General features: G+C 50.8%; 1 protein-coding gene across 3 annotated transcripts in view; it reads right to left on the reverse strand.

The window, feature by feature from the left end:
• KAZN (kazrin, periplakin interacting protein) overlaps positions 1-25,885 on the reverse strand; it is a 527,299-nt gene that overhangs the window by 40,829 nt on the left and 460,585 nt on the right. For 2 of the 3 annotated variants that reach the window (XM_018060597.1, XM_018060598.1), the window contains 4 exons: positions 24,003-24,192; positions 21,806-21,936; positions 19,008-19,058; positions 17,474-17,597 (listed from right to left, as the gene is read on the reverse strand). In XM_018060597.1, the coding sequence (XP_017916086.1) occupies positions 17,474-17,597; positions 19,008-19,058; positions 21,806-21,936; positions 24,003-24,192 (496 nt within the window). Of the gene's footprint in view, positions 1-15,061; positions 17,598-19,007; positions 19,059-21,805; positions 21,937-24,002; positions 24,193-25,885 lie in introns of those variants that run through there. The other variant, XM_018060599.1, reaches the window with a different exon arrangement.

The raw sequence follows: 25,885 nt of genomic DNA on the forward strand, positions 1-25,885 counted from the left end.
CTTCATAGCTGTGTCAAATTTTGGCAATTCCCTTGATGTTTTGAATGTTTTCATTATTACATTTGTTATGGTGATCTGTGCTCAGGGATCTTTGATGTTACTATTGCAAAAAGATTACCATTTGCTGAAGGCTCAGATGACGGTTAGCATTTTTTAGCAATAAAGTATTTATAAGTTAAGGTATTTACACTGTTTTTTTTTTAGACAGAATGGTATTGCACAGTTAATAGAAAACAGTACAATGTAAGCATAACTTTTATATGCACTGGAAAACCAAAAAATTCATGTGACTTGCCTTATTGTGGTATTCACTTTACTGTGGTGGTCTGGAACCCAATCTATAACATCTTTGAGGTCTGCCTGTAATATACACTGTCCAGTATGACAGCTGTTAACCACATGTGGCTATGAGCACTTAAAATGTGGCTAGTGTAACTGGGGAACTGACTTATAAGTTTAATTGTAATTGATTCAAATATAAGTTTACATGGCTGTATGTGGCTGGTGGCTATTGCTACAGACCAGATTTCTCCTTTATGGGTTTCATCAACTTCTCTCTCTGTATTGCATTTGGGTAATTTCCTTAGACTTATTTTCCATTTTTAATAGTCTCTCTTCAGCTATTTAGTCTGCTGTTTAGTAAATCCTTTTTTAAAAAATGTTACCAGCTATATATATTTTTAATTTCTAAAATTTCTATTTGGTTCTCTTTTAACTTTGCCTGGTCTTCCCAGATAGTCTCATGTGGTTTGTTCAGGTCTATGATTTTTTAGATTTCCTTAAATATTTAATCTTAAATATTGCATGCACATTACCATGATGTTGATAATTACCGTGTCTGAAAGGGCTTGGAGGGTCCAGATTGCTGTTTATTAATCTTTCTGCTGACTCTCATGCGTGAACTCATATTTGATCTTATGGGAATCTCTGGCTTCTAAATACCAATGTTTTCCTCCAGAGAGGATGGACATTGCTTCTGCCGGGGTGGGGATGAGATAGGGAGTGGGGATGACACCTGGGAGCGGGGACCACTTCACTCCCTGTCAGAGGCCCTAGGAGGATAAGAGTTGCACGTTCTGATGCTTCACTTTGCCACATCCCAAGGAAGAAGGGGGCCGCAGAGGACGAGATGGTTAGATAGCATCACTGATTCAATGGACATAAATTTGAGCAAATTCTAGGAGTTAGTGGAGGACAGAGGAGCTTGGCTTGCTGCAGTCCATGGGGTCACAAAGCACTGTACGTGACTTAGCGACTGAACAGCAACAACAAGGCTTACTCCCCTGTCACTGGTCCTGATGTCAGCATCTGTCCTTAGGACAAGCCCCAGTTTTTGCATTTGGTTATTGCTTACTGCTCTGGTCCTGGTATTAGATCACGGCCTTTTGTTTTCAGATGGAAGTGCCTTGGGAATTTTGATGAGGCCAGTAATGTGTTACAAAGTATGTTTTGTTTCAGATTTAGTGGTTTTTGTAGAGGGAGATCCTTCAGAGTCTGCTTTCCCCCTCACTGCCCAAGTGGACATCCCTCCTCGATGGGCACTGTCCACCCAGAATTCTTCCTGTTCTGCTGGCGCCACGTGCATGGGTCTGTTCACCTGCCCTGCCCAAAGGAAATCCCTAAGTCAGAGGGCAGACCTATCCATCTCTTTATTACCCAGGCCTGGTTCATGGCGATGCTTAATGCCATTAGTGGTGGTAAACCCCAAAGCTATAGGAAAGGGAGGGACAATTTAGTTTTGTTTTTAATTTGAATCTACCCAGGGATCTCTTCTGCTCAACACCCTTCACCAGCTGCCTGGATAAAACCCAAGTTCCTTACATAACAGCGCTCTGTGTGGCCCACCCTTGCCAACTTGATCAGCTTCTCCTCGGTCTCTCATCCCTCCCTGGGCTTCTTAGGAATACTTCCTCAGTCCTCCTGCCTCTCCTAGCCCTCATACCTAATTGGCTGTGCCTGCTGCCGTCTCTGCCCGAAAGGTGATCTGTTGTTGTCTAATCTGCCTACAAAGCTGTCAGGGCCCTATTTAAATGTTACCTCTTCCAGGTCACCTAGCCGAGGCCAGTCACCCCCTGAAACACACACCCGCTCCATAGCCCCCAGCCCACACTTGTGCTCACACAAGCTCTAATTATCCCAGACACTGAGCCTACACTTCTCAGAGCTGAAGTTCATTAACAGTTACGTAATTGAAGGAAATACAACCAGTCCATCCTAAAGGAGATCAGTCCTGGGTGTTCATTGGAAGGACTGATGCTAAAGCTGAAACTCCAATACTTTGGCCACCTCATTGGAAAAGACCTTGACGCTGGGAGGGATTGGGAGCAGGAGGAGAAGGGGACGACAGAGGATGAGATGGCTGGATGGCATCACTGACTCGATAGACATGAGTTTGGGTAATCTCCAGGAGTTGGTGATGGACAGGGAGGCCTGGCGTGCAGCGATTCATGGGGTTGCAGAGTTGGACACGACTGAGCAGCTGAACTGAACTGAATTGTTTGAAGAATGTCTGACTTCCCACTAGATAATCAACTCCACAAGGACAGGAGCTGAGCCCAGTCTGTTCCCTGGGTATCCCTGATTCCTAGTAAGGACCCAAGTTAGTGTTGTGCTGGTAAATGTGTAACAAGCAGGTCTCATATTTTTAAAAAGCACTTTGGTTTATAGCATGTGTTTGCCCATCTCTGTGATGTAAATATGCCCACTGTGGCCAATTTCAGTTGCCCACATGATGCCACTGGACATGGGTTGGAAATCAGTTTATGAAGCTCTGTGAGCTCAGCTGCCTGAAACGGAAGGAGCTCTGTACACTTTGGTTAAAAGAAGGCAGGAAGGGCGGGAGGTGAGGAGGGAGGGGGAGGTGAGGGAGGGAGCAGGTCTCCCTCTCTGACTGACCTTCTTCTTTAAACGTACACATGGTCTCAGGAACTCTCAACCTTGGCAGTATTTTAACAACATTTTTTTCCTTTACTTTTAATTGAGGGATAATCACTTTATAATGTTGGACTGGTTTCTGCTATATATCAACAAGAATCAGCTGTAAGTATACATATATTCCCTCCCTCTTGAGCCTCCCTCCCACCCCGAGATCCCACCCCTCTAGGTCATCACAGAGCACCAAGCTGAGATCCCTGTAGCAGCTTCCCACTAGCTTTCTATTTTACACAAGATAGTGTTTATATGGGGCTTCCCAGGTGGCTCAGTGGTAAAAACACAAACCCCGCCTGCCACACAGGAGACGATGATATGATCTCTAAGTCAGGAAGATCCCCTGGAGAAGGAAATGGCACCCCACACCAAGTATTCTTGTCTGGGAAATCCCTGGACAGAGGAGCGTGGGGTCACAGAGTCGGACACGACTTAGCGACTAACCAGTAGCAGCTGCAGCAGTGTATATGTGGCAGTGCTACTCTGTCGATTTGTCCCAGCCTCTCCTCCCCCTGCTGTGTCCACAAGTCTGTTTTCTCTATATCCGTGTTTCTATTCCTGCCCTGCAAGTACGTTCATCAGCACCGTTTGTCTAGATAACCTTGGCAGTATTGAATGACGTTTGAGACTGGACCAATCTTTGTCATGGGGGCTGTCCTGTGTTCAGCACCATCCCTGGCCTCCACCCACCAGAGGCCAGTGAGCGTGTGGTGTGGCTGCTGGCAGTGCCCCCATTCTTCCACCTTGGGCCCCTCCCATCCTTGCGCCAGCCCTGCTCAGACAGCGGACTCCAGTTAAAACTCCCTGCCCTTGGGCAGTAATGGGGGAGCCCCTGTCAGCACTTTTCAAGCCAAACGCTGAATTCTCATTTTTTAAACACTGTATTATAATGTGAAATAGTGACGTTTTATGTCCTGATAATGGCCACTGCACTGGATGGAGATGCTTTCCCCAAGCCCTCGGTCACAGCTCCTATGAGGTAGTAGGTGCAATGGTCAGGCCTCCTGAGCCCGGGCTGCCAGGACCACACAGTGTGGTCTAAATGGCATCGAGTCACTAACTGTGCAGCTGCTAGAATGATGGCAGGACCCCGAGTGGGCCGCCCCCAGCACCCCGACCCCAGAGCCAAGCGGGCCGTTGGAGGCCCTGAGCTAAGAGCTGATAGCCCTTTCTCCCCAAGTGTCTCTTCAAATATACTAACCCATGAGGCACCCTGAGAAATCCCAGAGCTCTGTTTTCACCCATGACAACTACTTTCTCCTTAAAAAAATCAAATACTTCCCTTCCCCCTCATTTGTGATGCTGCTGCCCAGCAAGGATGTAGGCTATGCTCACAGTATAGCCCCACAAGTCCCTGTCCCCAGCTTGGAGGACATCCTCCTCCAGCCACGCTTCCTGCCAGCCCCTCCTCCCCACACCCCAAGAACTTTCCCAGACAGCAGGGCACCTGTTGAGTTGACAAGGCTCCACCCTGCTCTACACTCATTTCCCAGGTATGTGCTAGGCAAGTATTTCCCAATTTTACTTTGGAGGAAGGTGCTCAGAAGAGGTCCAAGGAAGGCAAATGTACTATGATCCAATGACAACTGCTGTATGCTTAAAAAAAACAAGTACTGTAATGTTCCTTTTTCTTCCTTGCTAGCCTGTTGTCATGCTGAAGAGTGCTCACATTTGGGAGAGAAGTCCTTCTTAGAGTCTAATCTGCAACTGCTGTCTCCCACCCCACCTTTTTTTTTTTTTCCCTCCTACCTTCCTGATTTGACATCCCTGAGAACCAGAAGTGCCCTTCTCCTGAAACCCTAAAAGCGGAAGTTGGACTTGCTAGAACTTCAAAGAATTGATCACTACAACAGGGCAGGCCACTCCGAGTTTCCTGAAACACCTGTGTCTTCAGTGTTCTGCTCCAGGAAATGACCATGATACTACTGTTGCAGGAAAAGGGAACGCGAGAGGATGGTCATATCCCAGGTCTCAGGTGAGTCCCTGGGATGGGCCACCATACGTGAGGGTCCTTGGCTTCATGCAGGAAAGAATTCGCTAGCGAGCTGAAGTGGAGTGGAAGCAGGTTTATTCTGCATACTCCGTAGGGTGTGGGCCATCTCAGAAGACAAGAGGGCTTCTCTCCTCTGTTTTGCTTTCACCAGCTGGCTGCTGGCCTCTGCGTGTATTCCCACAGTTAATCCTCTTTTCCAACCTGCTTTCTTGGCCAACTTCTCTATGGGTGAGTGGGCCTTAAAGGTGAATTCTGTGGAAAGTGAAGGGGCTCTTTGAGCAGAGGCCATGGGCAGGAGGAGCGTTCCTATCCACGTGTCCATGTAGGGACAGTGCACGTTTGTGTCTGTGCAGTTCTTGGAGGCAAAGCTGGGGGAAGTGGATACTTGGAGAGTGATGGATAGCTGTGGGGTCTGAGGACCCCCTAATAGATCTGCCTCTTCCCTTCACTGACCCTCTCATCTCCCCTTCAGGCCTCAGGACCTCTCTGCTCAGCCTGCTTCCATGAGCCCCAGGGACAGTGATTATTGCTTTGGCCCACCCATTCACTTGCTGGGATGAGGGACCACTGCTGAGTCAGATCCATGAACCTCCAGCTTGGGTGTGGCATTTGGAGGTGATGCCTCCTTTGGGATCATCCTCATTGAATAATGCACCTTTCCAACCCCCTACCTCCTCAAAATGCCTTGCAGTTGCCTCCTGGAAATTTCTTGCCCCAGTGGTGAGCAACCGTATTTCTTGCCCCAAGGCCAATAGGAACAGGAAAGACATTTAAGAGTGGTGGTTTAGTTGCTAAGTTGTGTCCAACTCTTGTGATCCTGGGGACTATAGCCTGCGAGAATCCTCTGTCCGTGGAATTTTCCAGGCAAGAATATTGGAGTGGGTTGCCATTTCCTTTCCCAGGGGATCCTGTCAACCCAGGAATCGAACCCAGGTCTCCTGCACTGCAGGCAGATTCTTTACCAACTGAGCTATGTAGTATCTGTCTGCTGCTGCCGCTGCTGCTAAGTCGCTTCAGTCGTGTCCGACTCTGTGCGACCCCAGAGACAGCAGCCCACCAGGCTCCCTGGTCCCTGGGATTCTCCAGGCAAGAACATTGGAGTGGGTTGCCATTTCCTTCTCCACTGCATGAAAGTGAAAAGTGAAAGTGAAGTCAATCAGTCATGTCCGACTCCTAGCAACCCCATGGACTGCAGCCTACCAGGCTCCTCTGTCCATGGGATTTTCCAGGCAAGAGTACTGGAGTGGGGTGCCATTGCCTTCTCTGAGTATCTGATTAATTTCTTTCAAAATAAAGAGTGCTTTGGTAAGGTTCATTTTGGGGACCTTCTCGCAACTTAAGATGCTACAGGAAATGTCAAGGGGAAAACTGATGCTGGTCAGGCCATTCCTCATGCATCCTGAAACACGATTCCTGAGGGTGTCTGTATCCAGGGCTGGCGGCCACCATGCTCACTGTGGACGGACACCCCGTTCAAGCCCATCAGTATGTTTAGCCGGAGCCTTGGCAGAAGGCAGAGTATCCTAGGAAGTTTCCACCCATTTGGGGAAGTGAGCCTCTCCCTGCTTTTAGATGAACTCCTTTAATTGTGACACCCCTTCTCTGCCTCCCTCTAGGACTATAATTGTTCTAAAGGCTCATGGTTTTATCAGATTCACTCATATCTGCTTGGAAAATGGTGTAGGGCAATAGTCTGCTGGACCCCAATTCTTAGCCTTGTTCCATTGCTGACTACATCTCCTTGGGCTGTTTATGTTGCCCCTTGGGGCGTCAGCTTCCTCAGCTGTAAGGCTGAGACAGTAACACACACTTCATATGATTTTGGTGAGGGCTATGTTAGAATGATCTCACTGTTTACGTCTGCATCCTCAGCCCTAGGCCTGGCACATAGACAGTGGACCCCCAGTGTTTGTTGAATGACACAGTGAGTGTATGTGAAGTGACTCCGTGGCAGGCCCTCAGTGAAAGTCAGCAAGTCATATAGTACTTTCCTCTCCCAGCTTCCATCTCTGCCCATACACCCCACCCCCACCACCCCCAGAAGCCAGTCTTTGGCCTCAGTCCTCAACCTGACCCCTCTCCATATCCCTGGGCCTCAGGGTTACAGCTGTGTCCACCTTGATGACTGTGCATCCTGCTAGGATTTCTGGGAGAGCAAGGAGTGACCCTTTTGTGAGGCTCATCAGCGCCTTCGCCTGAAGGTGGAGCACTCCCTCCCCCATACCCTCTCCATCTCCTAGTCCCATGAGCCCGGCCAAGCCCGTGAGAAATGGTCTAGTGGTCTGGCTGGGCACTCAGGCTGCAGGTGGTCTGACTCCGGAGTCCTGCCAGCCATATTTGGGCTCCGGGGCCTCAGGATTCCTGTGCTGATTCCAGGCTTCTGAGGGTAGCTCCCCCGCTACTCCCCAAACACCCCAAGCCCTGGGGACACTTCTTGGGGTCAGAAATGATTGGTCCCCCTGCTGCCTGGCGGCTCAGGGAGAGATGGGCAGGAAGGCCCTCTGGTGAAGGAGGATATGGGCCAATGAAATGGGGATCTATGACCAGGCAGGTCTAGGAACTCTCTGGCCAAGGGGAAAGACGAGGACTGTCAACACTGGACCAGTCCGCAGAGAGTCCAGATGGGAGGTGGTGGAGCCAGTGGTCTGGAGATATGTTGAGGTCATGGAATTTTTTCCCCCCAAAGGATACTCTCATAGCTCAATAGGAGACCCTGGTTTGATTCCTGGGTTGGGAAGATCTGCTGAAGAAGCGATAGGCTACCCACTCCAGTATTCGTGGGCTTCCCTTGTGGCTCAGCTGATAAAAGAATCTGCCTGCAATGCGAGAGACCTGGGTTCAATCCCTGGTTTGTGAAGATCCCCTGGAGAAGGGAAAGGCTACCCACTCCAGTATTCTGGCCTGGAGAATACCATGGACTGTATAGTATAGTCCATGGGGTCACAAAGAATCAGACCCTACTGAGCAACTTTCACTTTTCTCTTTCAAAGGATACCCAGGTGGTGCTAGTGGTAAAGAACTCGTCTGCCAGTGCAGGAGATGTGAGATACTCAGTCTGCTCCCTGGGTTGAGAAGATGCCCTGGAGCAGGAAATGGCAACCCACTCCAGTATTCTTGCCTATAAAATCCCATGGAGAGAGGAGCCTGGTGGGCTGCAGTTCATGGGGTTGCAAACAGTTGGACACAATTGAGCACACACCAAGGACACTAAACTTAAAAGAAAAGTAGATGCTGATATTAAAAAATTGGGGTGTATCATATGACATTTTTGGCTTCTCATGAAAGACCGGGCGCTTTGGAAGCACTGGAGCCCGGCATGACTACTTCCTTTAGACTCGACGGGAGAGGGCAGGTGTGAGCCCATCACAGGGCTGGCCATGAGGGTGCTCACAGAGGTGGGTCCTCATCATTGTCACTCAGACACTGCTGCAGAGACGCTCAGAGCAGACAGCAGCGGTCACTGCACTCGCCTCCCCATCAGGACTGGCTGCCTGGTGCTTCGTGACACCTGGCTGGGAATGGACTGTGTCCTCACCCGAAAGTGGACACAGGTTCCCAGAGGCCCATGTTACAGATGGGGAAAGACGAGCTCTGCCATATGCCGGATGCTTTTACCCACTTCTGAGTCCATCTTTGCAACAGCCCTGTGAGGTAGGCAGTCTGATTTCCATTTTGCAGAGGGAGAAACTGAGGTTCAGAGGGACTGAGGGACTGGCTTAGGGTCATACAGCTGAGTGCCGGCTCTGCACTCAAACCCAAAGATCTGGCTCCAAAACTTGGTCTTTCCTCGACTCCTCTCCCCGATGGCTTGTCTGTGTGTGTGCTTAGTTGCTCAGTCGTGTCCAACTCTTTGGGACTCCATGGACTGTAGCCCACCAGGCTCCGTTGTCCATGGGGATTCTCCAGGCAAGTATACTGCAGTGGGTGGCCATGCCCTCTTCCAGGGTATCTTCCCAACTCAGGGGTTGAACCCAGGTCTCTCGCATTGCAGGCAGATTCTTTACTGTCTGAGCCGCCAAGGAAGTACCCCTCATCCCTGCCCCCGGCAATGACTTGGTTTTGATCAATTCTGCTGGTTCAGGCTGTCACTAAAGTGAATTTGTGTTTCTTAAACATGTGTGAGGAGATGGAGGGGCCCTGTGAATGATTCACCATCCCGAGATGCGCTCTCTGACCCTCGGTTTGCAGACAGCCCTCAGATTCCTCTGCCTTGCAGAGAGCTTCCTCGTCTGTCACCAGAGCGCTGGTCCCCGTGGTGACAGCTGACAGAGTCGGCCTTCTCCCCTCCCTGGCCCTGGTCCTCCTTATCACGGGCTCCATGCCACCCCCAGAAACATCTGCCGCCTAACAAGGAAGGAAGCTGGTATTCCTGGGCAGGCATGGGGTCAGTTTGGTTGTGACTTCAGCCCCGCTGGCCTGTCCCAGGGAAAGCAATTAGGCAGCTCAGAGCTGGTCGGGGACAGGGCAGGCTGGCCAGATGTCTGTCAGGGTGGTGTGTGCACTTCTCTCCCTGCCCTGGGGCGCTGTGGCATTGGACTTGGCTCCTCTGTCTACACCTGGGACAGCAGCAAAATGAACACCTGAGACTGGAATTTCTCAGGCACTCTGTGGGGGCCTCTCTGCCTCTGCAGATGCTGCTCGCTGACTCAGCTTCTTTCCGAGCAAAGGAGATGCTCAGGAAAGGTTCTGACTCCACCTGGCCCTGTGCCCAGCTCACCTCACCTCACTTTTTTTTTTTTTTGGCTGTGCCATGTGGCATATGGGATCTTAGGTCCCCGACCAGGGATTGAGCCTACGCCTCCTGCATTGGAATTGCGAGGTCTTAACTACTAGACCACCAGAGAGGTCCCTCATGGGGATCCCACATGAGCCCCAGGGGCTTCCGTGGCTAAACCGTCAGAAGTGAGTCTGCCTGTTGTCGTTTAGTCACTAACTCGTGTCCAACTCTTTTGCAACCCCCTCACCATCACCCACCAGGCTCCTCTGTCCCTAGGATTTCCCAGGCAAGAATCCTGGAGTGGGTTGCCATTTCCTCCTCCAGGGGATCTTCCCGACCCAGGGATCGAACCTGTGTCTCCTGCACTGGCAGGCGGATTCTTTACCACTGTGCTACCTGGGAAGCCTGTTTAGAGGTCACCAAAGGAGCACTGGAGAAGGAAATGGCAGCCCACTCCGGTACTCTTGCCTGGAAAATCCCAGGGATGGAGGATCCTGGTAGGTTACAGTCTACGGGGTCGCAGAGTCAGACACGACTGAGCGACTTAGCAGGTGCAAAGGACCACTGACTCAGTATCTCCAAGCACAGGATAAAGGGGGCTGTGGAGCCACCCGTCCCGACAGCCCCACAGAGTGCTCCACGGAACCAGGTTGAAAGACGTTCTGTGCTCAGTTAAGTTTGGGAAACACGACGTGGAAAGCAGTGAACTATTTTTCTTCACTTGCTAGAGCCTTGAAAAGCTAGTGTTCATGTTGAATATACTTTGTGCTTCTTTGCTCAGTCGTGTCTCTTTGCAACCCCATGGACTATACCCTTCTAGGCTCCTCTGTCCAGGGAATTTTCCAGGCAAGAATACTGGAGTGGGTTGCCATTTCATTGTCTCTAAAACTTATTGACCCAGGGATATTTTTTTTCTCCAGCTGAATCTTGTGGTTTGCACCAGCTCGGGGCCCTGGCCTGGGAGTCAGCAGCCTCGGGTTTCAGAACTGGCTCAGCCACTGATGCTATGCTTGGCTGTGATGTGAAGGGAGCAGGAGAGAGGCCATCAAGAGCCCTTTCGGCTCTCAGATTCCTGTTCCCTCGAGCCCTCTACCTGGGCGGGCCCTAGTGGATGGGGTGAGTTGCTGAGCTAACCTGGGCCAAGCTTTGGCTTGTGTACAGAGGGGCCTGTTCTGCCTGTCACAGGGCTGGTGAGAGGCCAGAATGAGGTTGTCCTTGTCACCATTAACATCATCATTATGGCTAACATTTATCGCTACCTGGGCTAAGCCTTTTATACATAGTAACTCATTTGCAGCCGCTCTGACAATATCTTACTGTTCCTATGTACAGATGAAGAAACTGAGGCACAGCCTGGTTAAGGAACTTGCCTGTGGTCACTAGGTAGCAAATGTCAGGACTGAGGTTTGCACCCAGAGAGTTTGCCCAGAATCTACATCTTATCCTTGATCCTAGCCTGCCTGTGAGAGGGCTTTATAAACTGTAAAGCATTGTGAGCTGGGAGTGGCATTGTTCAATGCAGTCTCGCTGTGGTTCATCCAGGGGAATGTGCCTGGCCTTCTGGGAGGATCTCCAGTCCTCAATTTGCAGGCTTTCAGAAGTTGGGGGGCCCAAGAGTGGCTCCCACTTCCCAGTTCTGCCAGGGAGGCCCCTGTATATCTCTCTGATGGGGAGGAGGGTAGGCAGGGAAGTCCGGGGTACCCTTGCGTGCGTGCGTGCTCAGTCGCTTCACTCATGTCCAACTCTGTGACCCATTGAACTGTAGCCCTCCAGGCTCCTGTGTCCATGGGATTCTCCAGGCAAGAATACTGGAGTAGGTTGCCATTTCCTTCTCCAGAGGATCTTCCTGACCCAGGGATCGAACCTAAGTCTCCTGCACTGCAGGCAGATTCTTTACCATCTGAGCTACCAGGGAAGCCCTTCCTATCTCTGGTTGAACTTAAATCTATTCAAATCCTGGGGAACACAGGCCATGAGGCCAGTGCTTTCGAGGCTCCAGAACACAATCAGCTGGCATTTCTGAGCCCACAAGGAGGAAAGGGTTGTTAAACAAACTTCACAGGTGAGAACACTGAGGCTCACAGGTTAATCGACTAGCTTGAAATCAGATGCTGGTCCAGAGCTAGAGCAGTTGATTACCCAGGCCTGGCCTGGCCTGACCCAGCCCCACCGGTGGCCTGCAAGGGTCCTCCAGATGAAGCAAGACAGGCAATCTTATATTCTCTTGTTTAGGTGTAATTAGCTGCTAGTGCCTGGTAACCCATTAAGAAAACAGTCAAAGATTTCCAGAGCCTGAAACTCAGAAATGCAAGCAAGCAGTCAGCCAGCATTTTCCAGGGACTCTGATGCAGAAGCATGACTGATGCTCTGACAATGTCAAAGGCTCCCCCTTGGGACATGCTAGGGACTAGGAGTCCTGCCATTTTCAAGAAGGAAAGGTCAAGGTTTTCAGTTGCTGCTAATCTTGCTTCTTAAGAGATTAATCCTCTTGGGATAATTTTCTTGTGGATTCAGTTTGTTGGGGAGGTAGAGTGCAGGGGTTCTATCTGCGTATTTTTTGGTAACTGGGCTTTAAGGCACCACACAGTTGTGGCTCAGGTATGGGTTCTCCATACACCAGCTGGCATCAGGATATATCCCCTCAAACTCTCTATACAGTGACACTTCCCTGGTGAGGTGCTATGACTTCGATATTTCAACAACTTCTAACATTTGGGTCAAGATCAAACCCCTAAGTTATTTTTAAGCTTATAGGGCATTCTTTTATATTATAAAATTATGAACCTATTCTCTTATAATAGGAGAAGGAAGTGGAAACCACTCCAGTATTCTTGCCTGGAAAATTCCAGCCTGGTGGACTATAGTTCAGGGGGTTGCAAAACGTCAGCCACGACTGAGCACATCAGCATCCTCTTATAAAGTTAATCATACATATTCCCACTTGATTCTTCATTAGCACCAGGTTCTTTTTCCTTAGGCACAGGTGGGAAGTCAGGGGACATAGCAGGTTCTGCGCCCCCTGATGGGGTTTGAGTTGAAAAAGCTTGAGTCATTTGTTCAGAGCAGATGAGTGAGGAGGTAGGGTGTTTGGGAGGAAATGCAAGTTTTTGGTGAGAGGGCCCGTTGATACTTTAAAATTCATATAGTCACAGGCCCGATGATGCCATCTCCTGCAGTCCCACTACACCTGGATTCCCCAGGAGCCCAGGTTGAGTGATGCACATAGCAGCTGCCCAATAACCTTGCGCACAGGTGTCGGGAGAGGCTCCTGGGACCCCCGGGCCTTCCTGTAGCCAGGAGGGGACCTCCTGTCCGCCCCACCGCCTCGTCCCCACCAGGAAGCGGCAGCTCTGACATAGAGAGGGGTTTCATAGCACGGCAGATGGAGGCCATGCCCTGCCTGAGATGGAGAGCTCGTGCTGAACCACAGTGCGTTTCTGTCCTGCCCTCTCCTCCAGTCCCTCTCTACAAGTGCGTTTTCTGGGCCTGGCAGAAAAAGACGAACAGAAATAGACTCTGTCACAAAAGCCAGGAAAGTGGTAGGCTGTGCCAGAGGCTACTGGTGGGTGAAAGTAGGGGTGGAGTCAAGTTCAAACCAGACCCAGCAGAGGGACTGGAGGCACCCACCGAGCTTGGTCCCAGCCCGTCACTGCCCACTCAGAGGAGTCATTCAGGGCACTACAGCCTTGCTAGGTTGGAAGCCCAGTTCTGTTTCCTGACTCCTTCATCCCAGATGATGTACTTTGCCTGTTTTCCCATTGCCAATGGAGCGTTTGGAGGGTTAACTGAGTTAATACATGTCAAGCGTGGAGCATGGAGCTTGGCCCATGGTAAGTGCCCAACAAATGTTAGATGTTATTACTGTTATCACTACTATTAGGTTGCGCCTGTTGGAGCCTGCCAGCATGGGTGGGGGAGCATGCAGCAGGGCCGCTGAGGAGGCTGAGCAGGCTGCACACTGCGTACCATCCACGTGGTAATGCAGTGCGCAACCTGTGCAGCTGTCCACGGATCCTGCAGACGGGACAGCCCTACTCCAACTTCTGACTAATAGAGTGACGTTTGAAGTTGGACCTTTTGGGGCAAGGTCTGATTAACAAAGGAGGGGAGTGTGGCTTTTGAGTAGAGCTATGTGGATTTGAATCAGGTGTGGCCGGGCCCTTGAGAAGGCCATGGTGTTGCAACACCGATGGCAAGGATCTTAGCCAAATCACTCCTTTCTGGGCCAAGTTTTCCCTCATCTGTTCAGTGTAGGGGGTTGGGTTAGTTTTGAGAGGCAAATTGCCTTTCTCTTTGAATGCCAATGCTGATTGATTGGCAGTGGCTATAGGAGGCTTTGTAAAGTGAAGACATGAGAGGTCATTTGGGGCTGGGTGGGAAGGGCTCTTTAATTGTTCAGTGATGTCTGTTTTGAGACCAGGGAGAGAGGAGCTGTGGCACGTGTGTTCGGGCCATTTGCGCTCCTCAGATAAGCCCAGTGGTTCTTAACCCTGGCTGTATCAGAGGAGGTTTTACCACACTGATTCAGCAATATAGCACCTGGCATTGGTCATTTTTTGTTTTGAAAGCTCTGCAGGTGATTCTGATGTGCAGCCAGGTTGACAGCTACTGGGGCACATGCCCCTCAGTTCCTGGCAGTCTTGCACTCTGTAACTTCTCGGCATGGTCTATACATTTATGGTACTTTGAGCTTTCTTCTAGTAGAAACGCAAGGGGGTTTTAAAAGGCTAGTCTTCCAGTCTTACTGTTGGAGAGGATTTGTTTTTAAGTTGGGAGGCAGAGGCTGAAGGCATAGCTGCAATTGTGGATTGGGGTATCCAGGTGGCCTCTTCTCAGGCTATACTGCAGAGTTTTCATTGTGGGAGGACTGGGTTTTGCATCTGGGGGCGGTCTCATGGGGGCTCAGAAAAGCCCAGCCCACTCTGGCTTCATTAGGGAAGCCCTGTGGCTCCTTTAATTTCTCTCTCAAGCTCCTCTCAGTTCCCAGGGAAGGCAGGAAGTCAGGACAATGCAGAGGCCCACTGAGGTCTGCAGGAAGTAATGTGCCCCAAACTCACAGGGCCCCGCTCTGGGTCTTTTGAAGGAGCGCTGGGGGGAGAAGGAAGCAGATGAAAGCTGACTGGGGCCACTGGGCTGGAGAATGCAGGGTCAGGGTGCCAGGCTTGAAGGTGGTGCTTTAGGACCACGGGCAGCCCTGGATGCTGATGGCTCCTCCAAATTACAGTCAGGGTGGCAAAGATGAGATGTTTCTGGGAGGCCACCCCAGCCTCAGCCCCTCCATGGGCCCAGAATCCAGCCAGCTTTCCTCGGCCCCTCCCATCACCCCCACAGGACCCAGCCCTGAAATTCCAAGGGGCAGGTCATGCCGGGCTTTGCCTCCCACCCAGAGTACGATAGAAGCAATCAAATAACATAGAATTCGATCATATTTTAAAATAAGCTTTATTTAGATTTTTTTTGTTTATATTTTATATTTGCATCCATGCCTTCAAGAAACCTTTCCCACGGGAAAGGTTATTTTCATCTAATGTTACCCATAACTCATTCGCTATTTGACGTAGTTCTCTTAAATAAATCATCCTTAGTAACTCTTAGAATTATCTCCTAATTTACAAAAACTGAAATGAAAAGGAACTACTAAATCATTATTACCAGGAGGGGTTGCAACCATATTTTCTTGTAAGTAAAGGGCAAAACAATAAAAATCAACCAAAAGAAAAAAAAATTCATGGGGGGAGAAAAGCATTTCCTAAAATCTCTCGCTCCAGCTGCTCTCCCTTGCCGCCAGGCTCGGTGAAATGGCTCAGCCAACAGAGCCCAGAAAGATCCTTAGTAGGTACCCTGCCTACTTTAGATACCTTTTCCAACCCCATCAGGTCAGAAGGAAAGGGAGCAGCCGACTGGGGCTTTTCTGTTTTAGAGACTTTGGGAAAAATATCCTATCCCTTCTGATAAGAGATGCTTAAGCATTTAAAAATCTCTTTGTTTCTTGGTAAGAGTTGCAAACGTTACAGTTAGCAGAAAGCGCAACTACTGTTTAGAGGGTGTGTGAATTGAGCTGTTAGTAGTTAAGGTGGTTCAGAGCGGGAATTCACAGGTCAGAAGAAAAGGAAAGGCTAGTTTTAGGCCATGGGAGACCCTGGGTTAGAAGCTCACATGTTCTCCATCACCTGGCGTTACAATGCTCACAGTTCCTTTGCTGGTGAAGCCTCACTAGGACCAACACTGCTCCCCAAATAGGCAGGCGTTTCTGCCAGCCCTTCTCTCCTGTGGTGAGTGGGCTCAAGCTGCTGTGACAGGCTGGTGGACGGGGTCTGAGGAATCCCAAGAGGCTCCATGAGGTGTGGGTGGAGGAACCAACCAGAATAGGGAGGGCAGAGGTGCTGGACGCTGTGTCTCCAACAGCCCTCCCCCTTGAGATGGGTGTCTCCCCCATGACACCTGCCTGGCCCATGTGCAGAATCAACCAAGGATGAGAGAGAGACAGCTGCAGGGAGGAATGGGGGCTGCTCCAGGACCCTTGGGGAACCCACTTGGGCCGAGTGTCCCTGGGGTTCTACCCTGTGGTCATGCAGTCGTCTGTCTTGCCCTGTATTCAGCCTCTCTCAAAACACAGACCCAAGAGAAGGTGACCACAACATCAGGCGCTCTGCTCACTGAGGTCAGTGCTCTTTCAGATAAATAAATATGTATAGAAAGGCCTGGAGAGAGCTCTAGGTGTGAGAAAGGCGGAGCGCACTTTCCATGCAGGGGCGGGACAATGGGGGAGAGAGAAGAAGAAGAACAGAAAAAAGCAAGCTTGGAAATCCAATGGTCCCTGGGTTCCGGCCACCCTAAACTCTACCTTGCACAGTTTGGCAGCAGCATGATCATAGAACAGACAAATCAACAGAGAACCCGCCTCCCGCCCGCCCCCGTGGAAAAATATACATTCCAATATTTATGTAATAATTTAGCTAGAATAAGTCTTCTGCACTTGTGCAAATAAATTAAACGGAACAATTTTCTTTTCCCCGTAAAGAAAGAAACGGCAACGCAATTTAAAAACCGGCAGGCCATTAAAAAGAGCCCGTTTGGCCTCTGACAAGCCGAGCCAGGACAGGGCCCCTTGGCCAGGCTTGCAAGTCTCTGTGGAGAGTGGACCTTACCCTGATGACGATGGCCTTTTGGGGTTAAAGTGACTTGGGTGTGCCCGAGAAAGGGTCTGGTCCCACGCGTTCACACTGGAGGGAGTGGGGGGCAGAGTGGGGTGGGGGTGGGGGTGGGGGACATCAAAAACAGACCACATCCTCGGGGAGACGGGCTCCAGAAGTAGCAGTTTGGACGAGGGACATTTACAAGCACAGAGGGCACAATAGTTTTGTTATTTACAAATACACAGCAGTCCTTCAAGTTTTCAAGTTTCATAAAAAGGAGGCAGGGAGGGAAAGGGACCAAAAAAATCCCCCAACGAACCGAACAAAAAGAAGGAAAAAAAAAAACATTGAAAAAAAACAAAAACAAACCCAGATTAACAACACAACTGTATCGCTCCGAGGACAACAAAGAGTTGACATGTTCACACACGGTTGTAGTATGTACATCAATTACAGAGGTGACGACGCAGAGGAGGGGCCCACGCGAGCAGGCTCGGCCACACCCGCGCCCACGTGTGCGAGAGATCGCGCACACACGCACCACCACGCACGCCCAGCCGCACAGCCCAGCCCACCCCAACCCCACCCCCCAGCTCGCACGCACGTCCACACGCACAGACACGCCCGCCGGGCAGCAGGCGAAGGGAGGCGGGTATCACCAGTCCGCGTCCTCCTCTATGTAATAATCAGGGGCGGTACCATCAAAGAGGCCGGGGTCGAGGGACTTCCGCTGCTTCCCTCTGGCGAAGACACGCGAGATGGAGCCGAATCCCATCTTCTCTTTCTTCTTTTTCCGTTTTTGGTCTTCAAGATCCTCTAGTGACTGCGGAGTCGGGCCAGATGATGGATGAGGCGGGGAGAAGAACAAAGAAAAGCTGAGCTGGGGCGGAAGACAGGGAGGGGTGGGGGTGGGGGGGCATCCGTGGGTAAAGATGCTAGGGTCTGCCCCTCACTCGCTGAGCGGACTTGGGCCTGTTACAGAACCTCTCGAGGACAACACTAGGACCCATCCAAAACTGTCATGAGGATGTCACTAAAGTGAAGATTAAAAGACGCTTAGAACAGTGCCTGGCACATAAGCATGCATGACAGCTGCTGTTGGGGTTTGCACTGTAATTTAAATTCCGTGTGCTGTCCACAGCCTGCCTGTGCTTGTAGAGGGCTTGCAGAAGCGCATCCACGCATGCCGTCACAGCGGGCCACAGGGCCCACGAGATGAGCCCTCTGGAAAAGGGGGCGTCAGGAGAACATGGACAACCAGGGAGGAGAAAACCTAAGCTTCATGTCAGCCAAGAGCAAAGACCCTGGACCATAAGTACTATACTTGTACTGACAAGAAGCAGTACTGGCCTCGGTAGAGCTGGGAGGCCAGGGTTGGGTTCTGATCTTGATTATGTCACTACCCGGGGAAACCTGGAGAGCCCCCACCTTCTCTGAGCCCAGTTTTCTTATCTTGTGACGCAGGGATTGTTAATAATGACAAAAACAATGATGAGGAGAAGGAGGAGATCTTTCTCTCAGGATAACTATGGGTTTGCAGCTTTGCAAACTGTCAAGTATTTTATACAAAGATGCAGGGTGGTGTTATTGGTCAAAAAGGTGGAGGTTAGAGGAATGGTTCCTCAAACCACATCAGAATTACCTTAATTCCAACCACCTTCCCCACACCCCAACCTGGCAGATTAGAATCTCTAGGGTAAAGGGCCTAGGAATCTGCAATAGGGAAATCTTCACTGGCAGACCCTGGTGCAGACAAGCAGTCCAGATGACCAGTGTGTGGGAACCCCAGGACGAGAAAGCTGACCTCAGAGAACCCCTCTGATCCTCATGTCCATGTTTTCCTCCCTACAGCCCCTTCCTCGCTCTTAGGATAGTATACTGAAATGTTAAAAATGAATTTTAAAAAGTTTCCCGCAGCAAGAGGTCCAAAGAGCCCAAGGCCCCCATCACCAGCTTGTGGCTGCCAGGAGAAGACACTCAACAGGGCTGCATGGAGGATGTGGGATGCTCTTAGTAGGTCCACATATCTGGAAGAGGACGTAACAGGGCAAATCCAGGTGCTGAGCCCAGCTCATGCACCAACCCACGTGTGACTGAAGTTGTGGCTTAACTTCTCTCTGCCCTGGGTGCCCAAGTATGGCTGTGGGAATGCTGAGGGCCCAGGGGAACAAGTGAAGTCATGGTCAAGGAAGGGTGCAAGGAGGGCCTGAGTGGCCAGGGAAGGCACACCTACCTGTACAATGGGGTTGTGCAGGTTCTTCTGAACTGGGCCGGGACTGTCGCCCTGTAGCCAAAGGAGAGGAGGAAGATGAGACAGCGGAGACACACAACATATGAGGATAGAGGTGGCCCGTGGAGCATGGGCTTTTCCCTGAGGGACTGCCCTGCCTCTGGGGAATCCACCCTCCACCCCTAAAGTAGACACTTCCCCATGGCTCAATCATGGCACCTCGGGTTCATGGAGATGCTGCCTGGATCCTGGCCAGAGGCCCTGAAGTGATCTGCCTGTTCTGGTTTCTTGACCCCTATTACCCTCTGACCAACAGAGGGTAATATTAATATTTCCCCCACAAATAACAAATAAATGTCTTACTGTGTGGAGGGGTGGACAGGGCTCATTAGCCTGATTTACAGATAAACAGAGATTCCAGACAGTCCAACATAGTAAAGCTAATTAAAACCAGAGCTACAACTCAAATTCAAGACCATCTGTTTCTTCTTGGTCTAGTGCTCCTTCCTCTGAGTGTGCAAAAGCCCTCACCATATCCCAGAATCAATCTGCCCTGCCTGGGGTAGGGGCACAGATCACTGGGATCACAAGAGTCATTACTAGGGTGACTTCTGGTGCTCATTTCCAGAATTGCTAGTAAAAGGCAAGAAACAAACCATGTGTCACCTGAGTGAATATCCATCTTCTCCAGCCTGTCTGTGCTGAGTCCCCACCTCTGCTCTAAATAAGTGACCAGAGCATGAAAGGATGGGGGTTGCTTATTCCAGGCCAGGCTGTTGTTGCAGGTATCAGGTCAGATGCCTGAGAACAGAGCTACACCTGGAGCTCTTTTCAGGTTCTTCCTGGCTTACCTGTATGCACATCTGTTGAGATGGGGGATGAAGGTGGTTGAGGGAGGGCAGGGATGGAACAAACAGTAGTTTAGTCTTTAGTCCCATCTCAAGGTTTGCAAACAATCTATCTGCCAGGCAGCTAAGGTAGGTTGGTTCTGTATAGGGCCATCTTTGCCAAATTTATGGGTGAGAGAATGAGGCTGGAGCCCACTGAAATATCTACATATAGATTGGCTTATCAAAGCATCCACTGCCCAGGGCCCTGTGTAAAGTGAGCTTGGGAATAAACATGCCAGGCCTGCTCTCTGTAGCAGCAGGTTATGTGCCAAGGCCAAGTTGCACAAAAGGCTAGATCTGAGCCAAATGCAATTCAGGAGGCCTTTAAAGAACACTTTCTGCAGGGTGGATTTCCCAGTGGCATTTTGACTGTCAAAGCCCCACTGGGAAGACAAAATAATGCCCCTGGGGAAGGTCTTATTTGAGGTGTGCTCAGATACTGCAGGGTATCTGGCCCACACTAAGAATGAACGGCAGTGCTGGCTATAGGTATAACTCAGCAGTGACTCCTCAGAAAGACAATAATGTCAGAGGCCCCTCTACCGGCCAAACCTTCCTTGCCTTGGCTCTGTCAGGACAGCCTTTATCACCAGAATTCTCTTCTGGGAACAAGAGAAGAACAGATTGCTTCCTTCAAGCCCCAGTGAAAACAGAATCCCAGTCCTGAGTGGGATTCAGGGCCCCTTCTCATCCTCATGTGACTTCAAGAGACCCCGGCCAGCAGTCTCTGGCCCCACACCACCAGGCTGAGTCAACTCATTTCAAGTTTAGTCTTAGCTATTAAGTGCTTTTCATTGTTACTGTAGATTTGGAAAAAAAAAAATTGCTTCCATTATGATTACTAATATAGAAAAGTTACTGATTTTTATCAATTGATATTGTAGCAGTACTGATATATACTTATTATTGGTGTAATGACTTCAGGTTATTCTCTTGAGGTTTTCCAGGTAGATAATCACCCCACTGGCAAGTAACAGTTATTCTGTCTTCCTCTCCCACTATAGCCACCTCATTTCTTTTTTATTATCCATCTCACTGGTTAATAGAACAACATAAACTGTGTTGAGAAAGCTTGTCCATGCATTTGAAGACCTGACTGCTGTGTCTTTAGGACATGGCAGGGGAGCCGCTATGGATTATCAACCACATGATGGAACAAATATGAAAAGTGGTCTCCCCCCACCCCCCCCCCCCCAAAAAAGTGGTCCCCATACCCTGACCCCAGTGTTTCATGTTCGAGCCTTGATGTGGAGGCTTCCTGTCCTCAGACGCTTGACCCACCTGCCTTTGTTCACCACCCCCATTCCTGGGAAGCCTGTCTCCCCACCAGTCATTAAGAGTTATATGGCTACTGACCTGCACCTCTTGGTCGCTGGGACCCAGTATACAATCAAAAAGCATGTGATTAAGTAAGCAAAGCAAACAAACTTAGAACAAATTCACTGGATGCCTCTCCAGAAGCAAAACATGCAAAAACTCCTGGAGATTAAAAAGAAAAAAGTCTGGCTGATTCCTGGATAAAGGACCAAGAGCTGGTTCTACAGGGAAATGGGAGTGGTGGTGGTGGTGAGATCCCGAGCTCGGAAGGTAGTCTGGGAGGAGACGCCCATGGTCCCAGACACAGCCCACCACGGGTAAGCCCAGGCTGCTCAGCCCCTGTGTCCGACCCAGGCCCGCCTTCCTCTGGATTTTCCTCGCCCTCCCGGACACAAGGAGCCAACAGGCCTCATTTCTTTCTCTCCCCACATCCATCTCTTCTTGCAAAAGGAAAGAACAGAACAGGAAATGCCTCCGCCAGAATGCTCCCTGGGTGGACGAGAGGAAACAGTGGGTAGGTCTCCACCCCTCCACCCCCACCCCTGAGGTTTCCAGGGGGGCCCACGGCCTGGGCCCTGCGGCTGCTGGCCTTACGTTGCAGAGGGAGTGTGTCCGGTGTCGGGGGGAGTTGATGTCGCTTGGCGTGGACGACCGGTCGCCTTCGGCGGCAGATGCGTCGGAGATGACAGAGGGCTGCCGGGAGTGGCAGGGGCTCACCCTGACCGCTGGAAAGCAGGGACAGTTGGTGAGTGGGGGAGGGAGAGGATATCCGTGCCTTCACTGCCTTGCAGGTTGTTCCACCCATTATACAGATGGGAACACTGAGACATATAGAAGAGACTTGCCCCACTCTTTGCCCCTCTATTCCACAGTCCCATGCATCACCAGAGAGCTGCTGCTGGCAAGAATCTCCAGTCCCTGGATCCAATAAGCCCCCTCCTAACCAGGATGAAGAGAAGAGCAAAGTTTTCAGGCACCTTGGTGATTGTTTTTCACAATGATCCCACTGCCTGGATGTTACCTAGACCTGGTGCAATCTTAACAGCTGGTTAATACCAGCTTCCCAAGCAAGAAGCCTTGAAGCCACCACTGGCTCTTCTTTCTCTCTCACTCCCTTACTCCATAGCCAATCACCAGCAGCACCTCCAAACACAGCTTTAAATCTGGCCACTTCTCTCTAGCCCCACCACCACTACCCTAGCCCAGGTCACCACTGTCTCTTGCCCAGCAGACCATGGCAGTCTCCCAGATGGCCTCCACTCTTCACTGCAGTGAGAGCCAGGCAACCGGTCTCACTTTACCAGGGGCTAGAAATGCAGTCCTCCCGCAAGCGAAGGGATTCAGCCTTGCCCACCTCCACCCAGCCTCAGCTCATGTCACACCAGCTTTCGGATGGTGCCCGACATGCACTCTTTCCCTCCTGCCTCAGCCTTCCCTGGTCCTGCTGCCCATAGGGCACATTCTCATCCTTCAAGTCTCAGCCTGACCTGAGAGAAACCTCTCCCCACCCAATTATCAGCTCTCCCCACTCTTTTTTTCCCATCAAAGCACCTGCTTTCCATTGATTTCTCTCCCTGAACTAAGATTTGTAATCATACTTTGTCAATTTAGTTACATGTTTTCTGTCTTCACACCTACAATGCCAGCTTGATGAGGGTGGGCATTCTGGGTTTCTTATCCATGTCCAACCCCAGAACTCATGGTACCTGGCATGTAGTAGGTGATCAGTTAATAGCAGCTGAATGCCTGTAAGCCCACCAGAGTCCCTCCAGCAGATCGCTCTCCTGGCTGTAGGCGCTGGCCCTGGATGCAGGAAGCACTGCTGGACAAGACTGAGGGCCTATGGTGTGCAGGCAGCACCTCAGCAGTGAGGGCTACATTACTGAGAGGCGATTCTTGCTGCCAGGCGCCCTATGGAGGAGTGGGTGGGGTAGGGTTGGGTGGGTACTTTTGGAGTCAGAAGCTTGGGTTCCTAGCTAGGTGACAGCAGGAGCCACAGGCTCCAGAAGCCAGCTGCCTGTCTCCAATCTGCACCCGTCACATAAATGCCACTCACAGGAGGGACAAAAAAATGGAGCCAAGTTTGCTGCAGATGTGCAGAGGGGTTAGGGGTTTGTACAGCAGCCGGTGGGTCTAGATGTTGACCAGAGGCTGAGCCCCTCTCCCCACCAGTGCCCGGAGCAAACACCCCTAACATTTATTTCTGACTTTCCCACACATCCAGTGATTACCTGGAGCTGTCAGTCAAGAAAGTCTCACTGTCTCCTCCACCAAAGGACGCCCATGTGATCCAGACGGGAGGATCAGGGTATCCACGGCCCAACACTGTGATTGGTCCAGGGGTGGGCATGTGAACTGACTGGCCAATCAGTGTAGCCACTCCCTAGACACAGTGATTGGTTTGGCTATAGGCACGTGACCCTGGCTGGCCAATCAGAGTCCCTTGGGATTTACTATACACACAGAGAAAGATTTCTCTTAAGAGTTGAGAGCTGCCGGGGCTCTAAAAGCCAGAAACTGCTGGAGATTGTTTTCTGCTTTGTGGCAAGAGGTAGTCTAAAGATGAGGCCACATGTAGGCAGGCAGAGCTGAGAGATGGAGCGAGTCAGACCCAGATATTGTCTGAACCTTGGTATCCAGCTACACTTGAGGTCCATCACTGATTTTTCAGTTACCCTGAGCCATGGCCTTTGTCCCCCACACCCCCCAAAGCAGCGACAGTGTGTAAAGAGATGCTCGCCTCCTGAGATGCCTCCATAGCCGTGGCTGGGCCAGGTTGGGCTGGACTCACCTTGCCGGTCCGCAGGGTGGGGGGGATGTGAATGGTAGAGAGTCTGCTGGCTCTGTCGGATGGCTGCGGTCAGCGGGAGGTCTGCCTGTACCACCCACTCCTGGTTGCCGTTAAGCACCGTCTCGCCGGGCATGGCGAGTGAATGCCTCTTGGGGACGTCCTTGGTCAGTGTGGCTAAGGACTGCTTGGCCTGGAGAGAGAGCCGGGGAACAGGAAGAAGACCGTGTGATCAAGGGGACTCCTCTCCACCTACTGCTGGGCCATCACACACCATCCTGAGAAAGCCAGGCATCTGACACACCAGGGCATGTCCAGCTCCGCACCACCTGCCAATCAGCACATCACCTAGGGCGTGCTCTGGGGTTAGTCATCCCTTAGTTCCTGCCAACACACAGTCAGTCCACAAAGGGGGATGGAGGACACACTTAGCACCCATTCTTTTGGTTTTTCTGAGGACCAGTTGGGATTTGAATAAGATGGTAAGAAAGTGGTGTTTTGCCTTTTTTTCCCTTGTGCTAAGTCACTTCAGTCATGTCCAACTCTTTGCGACCCCATGGACTGTAGTCCACCAGACTCCTCTGTCCATGGGATTCTCCAAGCAAGAATACTGGAGTGGGTTACCATGCCCTTCTTCTTCCTGACCCTTTATCCCCTTACCTCCTCTCAAATTCAACCTGTGATCGCTCCTTCACAAGGTGCTGTGCAACACAGGCTGGGAACAGGGCAGACCCTCAGCCTGGCTCCCAGGATTCCATGAGAACACGTGAGAAACAAGGAAACCCGGGACACAGGTGTGGGGCTGAGTTTGGGCAGGCGAATAGCCAGACAGCTCTTTCTTTCTCTGTCTCGTGACTGAAGTTATGGACCTTTGGGTTAGCTTTGGGTCAGCTCCCCACCAGGGTATAGGGGATCTTATTAGAAGTTGTCCCAAATTATTCAAGGGAGAAAAAGGGTACATATTAGGAATGTATTAATGTGTACTTTCCATCATATTCAATTTCTGCTTTCCCACTTACTCCCCAGGCTCATGCCAGGGGAGGGGCCCATGGGCTCTAACAGAACAGATGGCAGAGCCACCATGAGTGCTGGCTTTGCCCCTAATATGAACACAGATGAAATGGAAAGACTTCATCTCCTCTTTCTCCTAGCTCCAGAACTTTCCATACCCCAAGACCCTGGGCTCCTCCAGGCAGAGAAAGAGAGTCGCTGAGAAATGAAGTCCTTAGCCTAAAACCTGATACAGCCTTATCACACTGACCAGCTGTGTTATTTTAGATAAATCATTGCCTTCTCTGAGCCTCAGTTTTCCTATCTGTGTAATGAAAAGCTTGGACCAATCTTTAGGGCTGTCTCTAGCTTGGATACCCCAGGAGTCTATGAAATCACTCCCCTTCCACTGCCAGCCCCCAGGGAATATAAACCCCCTTGGCAGAGAGAGGCTGAGTTGAAGGAGTCAGCTCCTCATCCACCAGCCAGGTAATAATCGCTACCTGGTTTAGAAAACAGTCATGTGCTCAAGTGTAACAGCCCTGGGTCTCAAGTAGGGAGTGCAGGATTAGCTGTGCTTGCCAGAGGAGAAATTAGAACTCAGAGAGGTTAAGTAACTTCTCCAGGAATGCACAGCAGGCACGATGTCAAAGTTGGGCCCCAAGTCTGGGAGCCCCATGGTTGTCTATGGTGCCCACCCTCCTCTGGAGCAAGGAAATAACCAGCACAAGTGATGCAGACTCTGAATCCATGAGGCAGGGAGTAGGGTGTGGCTGGTCACCACGGGATCCCCAGCACCTGGCTTGGGGCTGGGCACGAGTGAAGCACTCAGGAAAACTGCAGAGGGTGTGGAAGCAGGTCTCTGCCACGGCCAGGCAGACAGCCCAGGGAATCTG

Source organism: Capra hircus, chromosome 16 (genome assembly GCF_001704415.2).
Source record: "Capra hircus breed San Clemente chromosome 16, ASM170441v1, whole genome shotgun sequence".
NCBI lineage: Eukaryota > Metazoa > Chordata > Mammalia > Artiodactyla > Bovidae > Capra > Capra hircus.